We start from the raw sequence: 12230 nt of genomic DNA on the forward strand, positions 1-12230 counted from the left end.
TTGGGGGGAAATCATGCTTCCCAGGATGGCTGAGCGGGCGAGGCTCCCGGAGAACAGCCGGCTGTTTGCTCTCTCAGCCACCTCGAGGGGCCCTGGGTGTTCACGTAGGACGGTGTTTTGTTCTGTTGTGGGAGACAATTTTAATTGGTTCGTGGACAGATTTAAAAATTTTCATAGCTGTGCTGATTTGAGTGGGTTTTGAAAAACCATCCTTACATCCCCAAACCCGTGATTTCATGGCCCTTATTGCTTTGGGATGAAACCAGGTAAAAGTAGCTAATGAGTTTCCAGACGTGGTCAGAAACGAGCAGTGCAGATGCTGTGCAGACCTGGGAGGCTTCATGCAGGGCCGCAGCGGGCTTTGGGGGTCCGGCCTGGTGTGGGAGGATGTCGGCCGAGGGAAGGCTCCCTGGGCTCACAGGGGAGCGGTCACCCTCCCTGCCTCCCCCCTCCCTGCCGGCCCCCCCTGCCGAGCTGCCAGCAGCCTGATTGCTCTGTCCTTTGGCTGTTTACGCAGTTGAGCACAGCTGTAAACTCCGTGAGGGTAGGGCGGTCTGGGTTGTCCTTGGCCGGTGCCCAGTGGTGTTGCATGCACGTGTGGCTGTGAAGTGTTTTAGCAGATGTGGGTGCCGATGGACGGAGACAGCCCGGAGGAAGGGCAGGGCTTCCCCCTGATTTATTCCCGTCTCCTCCGAGCAGAGGGAGCGAGGAGGAGGGGAGTTCTTGGGCCAGGGAGCCCTACTCCCCTCCCCCCAAATAAACGTGGAATGTGCCGTGGCAGCCGGCCAGCTTTGTGCGCTGGGGTATGGGGACAAAGGTTTAGTCCCGACCAGCTTTCCACGTTAGGTCCCCAGACTCCCAGGGCCCGTGGTGGCAGCTCACAGGACCCGCCTGGCCGCCCCGGGCTCGACGTCAGCTCTGAATGCGAGGTGGAGGGGCTCTGATTTATTCCTTCCGTCCGTGCCTACGCATGGGAATGGAAACCTTCTCAGGCTGCGGAGGCCGTCTCGGGGCCGAGGGCTCACAGGCTCCCCCCGCGTTTGCGCAGCGTTCAGTGAGGACCTGTGCGCTGGAGAGGAGTGGGCGCCCCCTCTCCCGCCCGCCCCTCCCGCCCTCTCCTCCCAGACATGAGGCACCGCGGTGTCCGCGCAGGGGCTGGTTTGCTGCTGGGAAGGGAAGGGTTCCCGCCCAGGCTAGCTGTTCACGGGGCAGCACTCGGGTTACATGTGGTGCCTTCATGCTTGAAGGTTTGCTTAAGCGTTTGCGCTGGCTGTTGAACACTTTTAGGAGCTGGGAGTTCAGTCAGCGTGTACCTTGTAGATCTCTTTAAAAAAGCTTTAGTGAATGGACAGATGGCAAAAGCCCCTGTTGTAAGCACAGGAACAGAATTGTGCAACCAGTGCCCCCGTCTGATGTTTGGACGTGTCCATCACCCCGAAAGAGACCTTGTGTGGCCACTGCCACCCCTGCCCCAGCCTGGCAGCCACAGCCTGCGGACTTGCCTTTCTGGGCATCTTGTGCAGTGACCGCACACCGTGTGCCTTTGTGTCCGACTTCTCCCGCTCGGCCCGGCCGCCGTCGGCACGGGTCCGACCTGACCGCGCCGAGGGCTGAAAGCACCAGCTCTGAGTCAGAGAGTCAGAGCCGGACTCGCCACTTCACAGCTTAGTCATCACATGACCTGTGTTTGCAAACCAGTGTGGAGGCCTGTGCCTGGCACGTAGTGGCGCCGGGTAAACATTTGCAGAGCAGCGGCGCTCAGAGGCAGCAGCCCTGCCTGATGCTGAGCAGCCACACGCTCTCCCGGCGATGGTTACGGACGGCACTGCCCTCCGGGAGCAGGGGCCTCCCGGCCTCCGTCCCTGTCCCACCGCAGGCTCGGCCCGAGCTCACGTCTGCGAGGCAGCGCCCTCAGCGCAGTGTGTGGGTGAGACCCTGTCCCTGGGGCAGGAGCACATGGAGGCATGCCCAGGACCCTGAGACAGTCCGGAGAGGGGTGCAGGGCCGTCTCCCTAGAGGCTCCCAGGCACAGCGATTCCCATGCAACTTGGGGGGGCCTTTGGCCCGGGCTCCCCAGCTCTTCTGATTGAAAGGCACGGCTGCCCGCCCGCCCTTTGCCTCACTCGCCTGGCTGCTGCCGAGGCCGGGGGTGTCGGGTGACGCTGGGTTCAGGGTGCACTGGCTGAAGCCGAGTGTGACCCTGAAGGGGGTGGGGGTGCTGGCGAGTCCCTGGGGTCGTGGCGAGTCAGAGAGTCCAGACACTGAGGGTGCAGAGCAGGGACAGGAAAGCATTAAACCCAGCAACTGGCTCCTGAGGCTTCAGAAGGGGGAACCTGGGTTGAAGCTGAATGCTCACAATTTAAGTTTGCACCTTCCCAACCGTTTGTGATAGGGCACCCTTCCCAAGCTCACGGCCAAATCCAACTGCCGCTACGAGGTCGAGTGGGTCACCGAGTACGCCTGCCACCGGGATTACCTGGAGAGCAGCAACTGCTCCCTGAGCAGCGCGCAGCACGACATCGCCATCGACCTGTGGCCGCTGCGGCAGAGCCGAGGTGAGCGGCCCATCCTTGGTGCCGGCGGCCCGCGCCCTTCCCGCGGGCGGTGCAGAGCCCACGCCGCGTGAGCAGCGCCGTGACTTCCAGCAGCTGCGGCTGCGGCGGGGCCTCTGCTCATTTGCTCCCTTCTCTCCAGGTCGTTACTACACTGCCGACGGGAAGGAGTACATTTTTTATTTGAATATCTGCGGAGAAATTGAAGCAACCCCAAAGGCCTGTAATGAGAAACAGGCTGCGGTTTGCCAAGGGAAGAAGCCTGATTTCACTCAAGTCAAAGTGGCAGGAAAATTCCAGAGCCAGACTCTCCGGTGTGTAAACAGCCTTCCCGCGCTTTTCGAGCGCATTGTGTCTGTTCTTGTTAAACTTACCCGACTTCCCGTGGCCCCTTCCTCCTCCGTCCCCCGCAAAGCCCAGGAGCCGGGAGGACGGCGTCCCTCCCTCCGACCTGCCTGGGACGTGGGGCCTTGGTCACTGGGCACCGGGCTGCTCTTCCTGGCTGGACAATGAGATGGCTCCTGTTAAATCTGTTTGCTTTACAAGCCATTGTTTGGAAGGAGCCACACTGTAGGAAACTTACTTAATTAGTTTACAGTTGAAGCAGCTTTTGTACTTAAAAATTTATGTTTCCTAGCTTCCCGTTGTCTCCGGCACTTGGAGAATCTGAAATGCCGTTAGCATAACGTAAAGGTTTTAAACAACTAAGAAAACACACCCAGCCCAATTCTCGTGGCCCCTGACTTAGTGGTCATCGTTACTGAGCGAGAGGGGATGCCGTTCCCTGAGAATGCGCATCGTCCGGGGCCCGCAGGTAAGGCCGCGCCGATGGCGGTGGCCGCAGCACCATGCGCTTCACGGCCATTGTTTGTTTTGTACAAAATCCAAGGAGGAGAGCGGAGGAGTGTGCAGGCTCACAGCAAACCTTCGGCGCTGTCCTGCCGCCGTTATGACTTTGAAGTAAGAGGACGATAAGCCCGTCCATTTGGAACTCATTTCCTCTCGCCGTTTTCCCCAGCTGGCGAGAGCGTGCTGTTCTGTGTCAGCACCGATTTGTCGGGGGTATGCGAAGGGCTTAATGGAGAAAAGTTTAAAAATGCAGGTTCCTCTCGGGGTTCTGCTAAACATGCGTGCATGTGTGTTTCCAAAATCCAGGTACTCGGACGGAGACCTCACCCTCATCTACTCGGGAGGCGACGAGTGCAGCTCGGGCTTCCAGCGCATGAGCGTCATAAACTTCGAGTGCAACGAGACCGCGGGTGAGTGTGCCGCGGGTGAGCGTGCCCGCGGGTGAGCGTGCCCGCAGGTGAGCGTGCCCGAGGGTGAGCGTGCCCGCGGGTGAGTGTGCCCGAGGGTGAGCGCTGGCGTCTGTGTCAGGCGTGGGGCACGGGTGTTCCTGGGAGTGGAGCACAGAATGGGTCAGTCAGGCGTCCTCCAAGCATGGCACCTCCAGCCCCCAGCCAGCGACACACATCCTGTTTCCACTTTCCTCCCCTCTGTTTGCTTTGGGAGTGGGCCCAGCGCCGGGCCTGCTGGGACGGAGGCTGTGCCTTGGGTTCCATTCTCAACAGCATGGGTACGGATTCTGCAAGGTGGGTCTGCTCACCGACCCCTTTTCTTGTACAAACTGAGGTTCAAAGGGACCCTTTAAGATGGTGGCCCTGTGATAGCGGCTGGATTTTGGGATCCCAGGAGGTTGCAGAGCAAGTTTGTTTTTTCTGAGCGATTAGGAGACACGTCCTTTTTAAAAATATTTTTATTGACTTCAGAGAGGAAGGGAGAGGGGGGGAGAGAGAGAGAGAGAGAGAGAGAGAGAAACATCAATGAGGAGAGAGAATCATGGATCGGCTGCCTCCTGTGCCCTCCCTGACTGGGGATCGAGCCCGAAACCTGGGCCTGTGCTCTGACCGGGAATCGAACCCTGACCTCCTGGTTCACAGGGTGATGCTCAACCACTGAGCCCCGCCGCCGGGCGGGAGAAGCTTCCTTGAGGTCGCACTCTGCATCTGCAGAGGTGACGGGATCCGTTGTCATCAGGGAGCGGGCCTGTCTGTCGACCTTCCAGCTGTGACCCCTGGCCCCGCCTCTGCACCTAGTGCTGGTTCTGGAGCCGCCTGGCCCACGAGGCCGCCAGCCCAGGTCCTCCCGGCTCCGCACACTGTTTGTTTTGTGTGTTTGTGGCAGCGTCGGCCATTTGGTCATGGGCAGCTTTTGACATGGTTCGCTGCAGAGCCTGGGAGAGGCAGCTGTGCGTGACGGGAGTGGGGCCCTGAGGGCCGAGCCTCGGACGTGAAGGAGCTGGGAAGAGGCGGTGAGCAGGACTGAGCTCCCATAAACTGCCCAGCGGGCCCCGAAGGGGGCCTCGTGCAGTGAGGGGGGCCTCGCCCACACGCCCTTCCTGCTGCTCCGCTGCCCTTGATCCGCTCCCCCTCATGCCCGGCAGCCGCTCCCCCACGCACTCTCGCTGACGGGAGCCAGCCGGCCGGCCGGCCCTGTAAACTCGCACGTTCTCCGTGAGTCACCGGCACACGCTGTGTTCGCACTTGCTTGTTTGACCTTGTGAGACCGATGGACACACAGGGCCCGCGAGGCGGTTCCTGGCCAGGAGCCGAGGGAGAAGGGAACTGGCCAGTGTCGTGCAGGGTGACTCGGGTGGCCCTGAGTGAGTGCCGTCACCCAGGACCTCACCAGGAGGGAGGCCCCGAGGCCAGATCTGGAGTCTGGGGAGCCTCGGGATCGCGGCAGTGAGGGAAAGAGGAGGCCCTGTTTGGGGGAGCCCGCAGGAGGACGCGAATGAGGCAGAGCAGGGTGGCTGTGGCGCCGTCTGTGGCAGAGGGAACAGCTCTCCCAGACCATGCATTTGGGTCGCGGTGAGCAGCTCCAGGGTGTATATTTAGACTGTGGCTAGAGATGACCCTAGAAGGGAGAGTGGGCAGCCCCGGGACGAGTGCCTACGGCCTGTGGAGGAGATGACGTGATCCAGAAGTGAGTGTGAGGCCCGGGGGCTCTCGGCAGGTGGGGACGTGGCTCGACTGGGTGTGGCCTTGGCCGGGCTGCGCCTCCCATCTGGCTCGAACGCCCTCTGCCCTCCCAGGTCCTCTGTCTCCATCGGCCTCCCCTCCAGGTTCACAGGAGACCCTCTCTGCGGCACCCTGCCCCTCTGTCCCTGTCCGTGGGAGTGCAGCCTGCTGCTTAGCTGTGTCCCGGATTTTCTGCACTCGGCGTGCCGGCCCCTTCCCCAGACGGGCCTCCCACCCCCCCGCTGGCCGCTGCTCGGCTGTGGGTGACTCCTGTGGTCCCAGCCTCCCTCCCTTGCGATTACCTCTTGGCCTGGTTCTGGGCGTTTTATAAATGACTTGGCCGAGGTCTTTGGGAGTGCGCTGATCTCATCCGGGCACGCTGGGAACATGGGATCGTGATCCAGAGAGATCCCGGCGGAGGAGGCGGAGGCGGAGAAGGGCACACAGATGGGGGCTCACGGGAAGGGGTGTGGCCGTTGTGCACATGAGCCGAGGCGTGAAAAAAAGACTGCAGGCCCTTTTCTCTTCCCTCCTTCACTTCTTTATTAGAAAAAGTTTTCACAAGAAAGAACATCACAAGAATGAGAGTTCATTTCCCCGCCACGCAGGTTTAGCGGTCACTCATGTTTTGCCAAATTTGCTTCATAGAAACCACACGTCGCTGATGGAGCATAGCACTACACTCCACCTTCGACCTGGAGATCAGCAGGGGGCCCTAAGCCAGAAACTCGGTGTTTCCTGGCCATTTTCATGGTGATGGGGACCAGGAGGTCGACGGGGAGATGTTGGATGTTCTGGGGCGGGGGTCTTGAGCTCAGGCCGGCCTTGGGGTATAAAATATGTAAGGCTGCCCCCACCTCTGCCGCCCAGGGCCTCCACTCCCGGCACACCCGGTACACGCTGTAACACTATTTCATTATTACCGTGTCCACATCTAGGTTGGGAGGTTTGAGAGGAAGTCCTCTGGTGGGTTCCGTGCTTACTGGATAAATGTAATCATAGGGTTTTGCATGTGAACGGGTGTTAATTGGCTGTGTGTATAACGTGGCTTATAATTTAACTTGGATCTCCACGAATTATTTATGCTTATGAATCTATGGCCCATGCATACTCTTCATACATTTATTCTTTTTGCCGTAATATATTTTGAGCCATTTGTTTCAATAACTTACGTCTAGTTTGCTGTAATAAGATACCCTATTTTTGTCAAATAAGGGCCTAGATCATTTTTTGGGAGGAGTAATAGGAGAGGCTAGTAAGAAATCTAAAAATTTAAGCAACTCATTACCTTAAAGGTTTATTTTCTTTAGTTTACGCCATTGCAGGGGCTGGAGGCGGGGCCCTGCTCCAGGGGCTCACTCAGGGGCCTTGTGCCCTCCGTGCTGTGTTGCTGCCTGCCGTCTACAGACGTGGCCTCCTCGGACCCTGCAGGATGGGAGGGAGCAGCAGTTCTTGTTTAGTGGCACGGGATGCAGCTTAGCTGTGACAGAGGAAAGGAGTCCCGCTTGGTGAGGAGCAGCACTGCCCATCGCAGAGGGACGGGGAGAGGGGGCTGCGGCCCCACAGCCAGGGAGCAGCACCTGGTTCCCCTGGAGCAACCACTCTCCCTCAGCTGGTCGTGGAGTCCATGCTGGGAGCATGTGCAGGCCGTGCTGGGAGGGGGCCACGGGGGCGGGAGCGCCAGGACCGTGGATTGACAGAGGGAAACACTCATACAGATGCTCTGGTGGGGGGGACCCGCCGCCCGGGAGAGTGGTCCCGACGGCAAAGCCCACTGCCCTTCACGGCAACAGAAGAGGCTCGGGGGAGGGGCGTGGGGCTGATTCGCCTCCTAAAGCCGTTTGAGGAGTTAAATAAGACGGGCAAGGTGCACCCCACTGCTTATCCATGGACTCCCACAGATCCTCAGCGCGTTTCAGATGCAGAACCCCCTGCTCGGAATGGGGGGGTGCTGGGACCCTCGTGGTCGGATGGAGTCGTGCGTCAGCTAATCTGGTGCAGGACGCACGCAGCAGTTCGAGGAAACTGTTTTCCAAGTAGAGACATGAGTCACCGGCCGTGACGCGGGGGCGGGAGTGAGCGGGCGGCTGGCTCCTGAGCAGCGGCCCCGCAGCAGGCGGTGCGTGTTGTCAGCAAGGAGGGGGGCAGCGCTGCTCCTTCGAGAGAAGGGCTCTGACGTTAGAAAGGGAGCCGTGGCCGCAGCGTTGCCTGTGCTCACGAGCCTGGCGCGGGGGCCAGCCCGTCTGGATTGGATCCTGGCTCCTCGAGTTCTAGCTGTGAAACCATCGGCAAATTATGTAGCCGCCCCGAATCTAGTAAACGGGCTAGAATTGTGCCTGTGCCATGGGGTTCTGAGGATTGCATATGCCGGTTTTTATAAAGTGCTTAAATCAGAGCCTGTTCCTACAGCCGGCCCCACGGCACACGCAGACGCCTGCCCAGTGCCTGGCTCAGGTTGTGCGCAGTGCAGGGGAGCTGCTGGTAGCATGACTGTGCTGTTTGTAATATTAAATGCTTAATAGAAACTGCAGTGGAAACCTCATTTTCCCTTGGTACAGAAATCATTTCCCTTTCCTGGAGAACATTGCGCACTGTGGGGCACCACGCCGCAGAGAGGCGGAGCTGTAGGGGGGGAGGATTGCTAAACCGGCAGGGGAGGGAGACAGCCTGGTGCCAGCGCCCACCAGCGCGGAGGGGCCGGGGGAGAGGGTCAGCACAGCTCATCGACCCCCGGCTGGCTCCATGGACCGGGGGCGACCTGGGAGGAGCTGGCTTCCTGGGCAGAGCTGAGCTGTGGGGCTCCTCGTGGGGAAACTGGGGCTCCCTGATGGGGTGGTCAGCAGACTGCAGATGTGAGCAGGGTGTGGGAGACACGTACTCATGCGGTCCCCAGAATGCAGGGTGCTGGCGCCACCTGGAGGCCAGCCTGCAGCTTTGCGAGGTGACGCCCACAGCTGCTGCAGTGGGGGGACTGTAGGAAGGGTCCCTCTTCTGCTTTCAGCCCCAGGGAACTTGTCTTGCCCACAGCGACATCACTGAGCCCGGGGCACTCCTGGGACGAGCTCTGGCCACTGCCTCCTGTCCGTGGGTCTGGTCTGGCCCAGCAGCTGGCGGAGCTGAGCTGACCGCAGGCCTCATTAGCACCCTTTCAGGGCCCCATCCAGCGTGTGTAAACAGCCTGTGTCCTACCAAGATGAAAGGGGTGCAGGCTGCTCTGAGGGTTGGGGTTTGCTCTAATCCCAGCCCTCTGACCCCGGGCTTTGGGGCTGTAGTTCGTTTATGTTCAGCTGCGTCTGGGTTGCTGGTTGTTGGTGTCTTCCCTGTTTCTCCCCTCGCTCCTTTGATATCCCTGGGTTTAGGCATATAGTGGAGTGTGTGTTTGTTTTTAAATATATTTTTATTGTTGATAGGTTACAGATATCTCCCATTTCCCCCCTTCCTCTCCTCCTCCCAGCCCCTCCCCCTGCCCCCCAGGCCTTCACTACCCTATTGCCGGTCCATGGGCTGTGCATATAAGTGTAAAAGTTCTTTGGTTTATCTCTTCTCGTCCCCCAACCCCACATCGAGGTCTGTCAGTCTGCTCCATGCCTCCCTGCTTCGGGTCTTATTTTGTTGGTCAATTCATTGTGTTCATTAGATTAGTGGAGTGTTTTATTTTTCCTTTTGCAATTGCACAGGTAACGGCGGGAGAGGCACTCCTGTGTTCACCGGGGAGGTGGACTGCACCTACTTCTTCACGTGGGACACGAAGCACGCGTGTGTGAAAGAGAAGGAGGACCTCCTGTGTGGCCTCACCGACGGGAAGCGGCGGTACGACCTGTCCGCTCTGGCCCGGCACGCAGGTAGGCCCGTATGCCCGCCGGTAGGCCCCTGTACCCGCAGGGAGGCCCCTATGCCTGCCGGTAGGTCCCTGTACCTGCAGGGAGGGCCCTGTACCCACAGGGAGGGCCCTGTACCCGCAGGGAGGCCCCTGTACCCGCCGGTAGGCTCCTATGCCTGCCGGTAGGCCCCTGTACCCGCAGGTAGGCCCCTATGCCCGCCGGTAGGCTTCTATGCCTGCCGGTAGGCCCCTGTACCCGCAGGGAGGCCCCTGTACCCGCAGGTAGGCCCCTATGCCCGCCGGTAGGCCCCTGTACCCGCAGGGAGGGCCCTATGCCCGCCGGTAGGCCCCTGTACCTGCAGGGAGGGCCCTGTATCCACAGGGAGGGCCCTGTACCCGCAGGGAGGCCCCCGTGCCCACGTGGGTCTCAGGTGCGTGCGTGTTGGGGGCAAATTTTCTTGTCTCCTTCCCCACGAACATTTGGAAAGGCTGTCCCTACTTCCGCTGCCAGCTCACCAGCGTGGCCTTTCCCTCCTCACGTAGCAGTATGAGTGATGAGAAATGGCACTGACTCATTGCAGGATGTCTGAGTTTGAGGTCGGCATCACTGTTTTCCACTTGGGGTACTTTGAGCTAATCTTGCCATGTTTTAGTAAAAACTGCCAAGTGCCTACTGTGTGCCAGGCCTTGTGCTTTGTGATTAGAAATTTTTTAAAAAAAACCTTACCCAAGGATATTTTTTCCATTGATTATTAGAGAGAGCGGGAGGGAGGGTGGGAGGGGGAACAAAAGAGCGAGAGAGAGAAACATCGATGTGAGAGAGCCACATCGATTGGCTGCCTCCCACATGTTCCCTGACTGGGACCAGGGATTGAACCTGCAACCCAGGTACATGCCCTTGGCAGGTAATTGAACCCAGGACCCTTTGGTGCAAGGGCCAACACTCTAACCACAGAGCAACACTGGCCAGGGCGAAACTTTTTTTTTCTTTTCTTAATTTAAACTCTTGTTGCTAAGAGAGTAGATCTTCCAAGTTCTCATCGTGTTTGTAACTGTGGTGAAGGACGTTCACTAAGCTTATTGTCATCATTTCGCAGCTCATATTGTGCACGTAAAGCTAATACAACGTTACATGTCAATTTTATCTCAGTGAAAAAATTCAAAAAATAAATGGAGAGTCGGCTGGGTTCCCACTGAACAGGTGGCTGCCAGGCTCAGAGGGTGGGGGTTTGGGTGAAGGTGGGGGGCTGGGTGGGCTCATGCCTTGGGCCTCAGGCTTTCCGTTGGGCTCACTGCTCTTTTCCCATCTCTGCGGTGGATCAGGCTCCTCTCCCACCTCCGGGTCTTTGGTGAGGCCGAAAGGAGGAAGGGCGTGGGAGCCCTTGGGACACAGCCTCGCGAGCCTCGTGGTGAGAGCCTCGGGGTGGTGTGGGGCGCGGTTCCTGGCCGAGGCAGACATGTGGCTGCACAGATGCTTGCTGAGCGTCTGTCACCTGTGGCAGGCCTGACACGCGTGCCCCGTGCCTGTGGGCCTGAGAGCCGAGCAGGCAGAGAGCCCGGATGGCGAGGATGGGGCTTCACGGGGAAACCGCGTCTGGCTGGGACGTTTCTGGCTTTGTCTGGTTTTCAGCAGCGCGGGAATTGGGTGTCTGCAGAAGCAGGCTGCGTCTGTGAGGTGGAGATGGTCCCTGGGACGGGGGAGGGAGTTGCCTGGAGTCACATAATGACCAGCTGTGACGGGGACTCGAGTTTGGAGTCCCGCCTGCTTGGGAACGTGGCATGGTAAGAGAAGGTTCCTCTCGCGTGAGCGCGGGCCTGCGGAAGTAGGTGGATTGTGCTCTGTGCCCCAGGGCCCTTGCACTGCTGGGGACGTGGCCAGGTCAGCTCTGGTGCGTGTGTGCTCGTGGGGAGGTTGGCTTCCTGTGAAGCGGAACGAGCTCTCCGCTCCGATCACAGCCTGGAGCGAGGACTGGTGTGGCCACGTCCGGCCATGTTGCTGACCCTCTCCGGGGGGTTTTCTCACAGTCACATGGGTGTGATAGGAGGTCCCTTTATTCAGCCTTTTTAGAAAACATCACTGGGCACCACACTAGGGTCTGCACTCGGGGGCCCGGGGTCTGCCCTGCTCTGGGTCCCCAGGAACCTGGACTTTCTCAGCTCCTGCACCCACTGGCTCCCGGGACCTGTGAGCTGAGCTGACCCCCTCCCTGTCACTTAAACGTCCTCCTGCTCTACAGCCTTCGCCCACCGAGACCCCGGCTTTCGGAGGGGCTGTCCTGCTCGCTCGCTCGCTCGGTCATCGTGGGTTCTTCCAGGGTAGTGACGTGGGTGTCACTCCCCGACGCGATCCTTCGACACCCGGGCTCCGGGCGCGAGAGGAGCCTGTGCCGTCTCACCCTCTTCAACAGCCCGGTTCCTTCCCGGCTGTTCCTGCTGGTCTGTCTGCCTCCCGGGCTGGCCTCCTCGCGGGAGGACCCTTTGCTCTCAGCACTGAGCAGGTGCGCCCCCTGCTGCTGAGGATCTTCAGTTCCTGTGTGGTGTTTCTGTGTCGTGTGTGACGGCCTCGTGAGCTGTTGGAGTTCGGGGACCACGCGTGTCCCGTGTGCCTTCTCGGTGGTTGACGGAGGGGCCGGCCTGGTGCTGCCCGGGCCCGAGCGGGGCTGGCGTCCGGACTTGGTTTCGGTTTCTGATTTCATACTTGGGAGAATCTCACTGTTTAATGGTCTGTCCCCGTACCCCTGCTCCCGGGGAGGTGTGGGGCGCGGTTTACGCTTTATTTCTGTCACGTTAAACGAGCTCGGGGCGTGGCTGTGCCTGCCGCCCGCCTGCCCGGAGCGG

General features: G+C 59.7%; 1 protein-coding gene across 1 annotated transcript in view; it reads left to right on the forward strand.

Annotated features, from left to right (window-relative positions):
* The window catches only part of IGF2R (insulin-like growth factor 2 receptor), a gene marked incomplete at both ends in the record, with an annotated part of 72015 nt that overhangs the window by 21973 nt on the left and 37812 nt on the right, over positions 1–12230 (forward strand). The window contains 4 exons of the mRNA XM_014546938.1: positions 2393–2555; positions 2695–2866; positions 3708–3811; positions 9250–9414. Of these exons, the coding sequence (XP_014402424.1) occupies positions 2393–2555; positions 2695–2866; positions 3708–3811; positions 9250–9414 (604 nt within the window). The remainder of the gene's footprint in view (positions 1–2392; positions 2556–2694; positions 2867–3707; positions 3812–9249; positions 9415–12230) is intronic.

The sequence above is a fragment of the Myotis brandtii genome, unplaced genomic scaffold (genome assembly GCF_000412655.1).
Source record: "Myotis brandtii unplaced genomic scaffold, ASM41265v1 scaffold458, whole genome shotgun sequence".
NCBI lineage: Eukaryota > Metazoa > Chordata > Mammalia > Chiroptera > Vespertilionidae > Myotis > Myotis brandtii.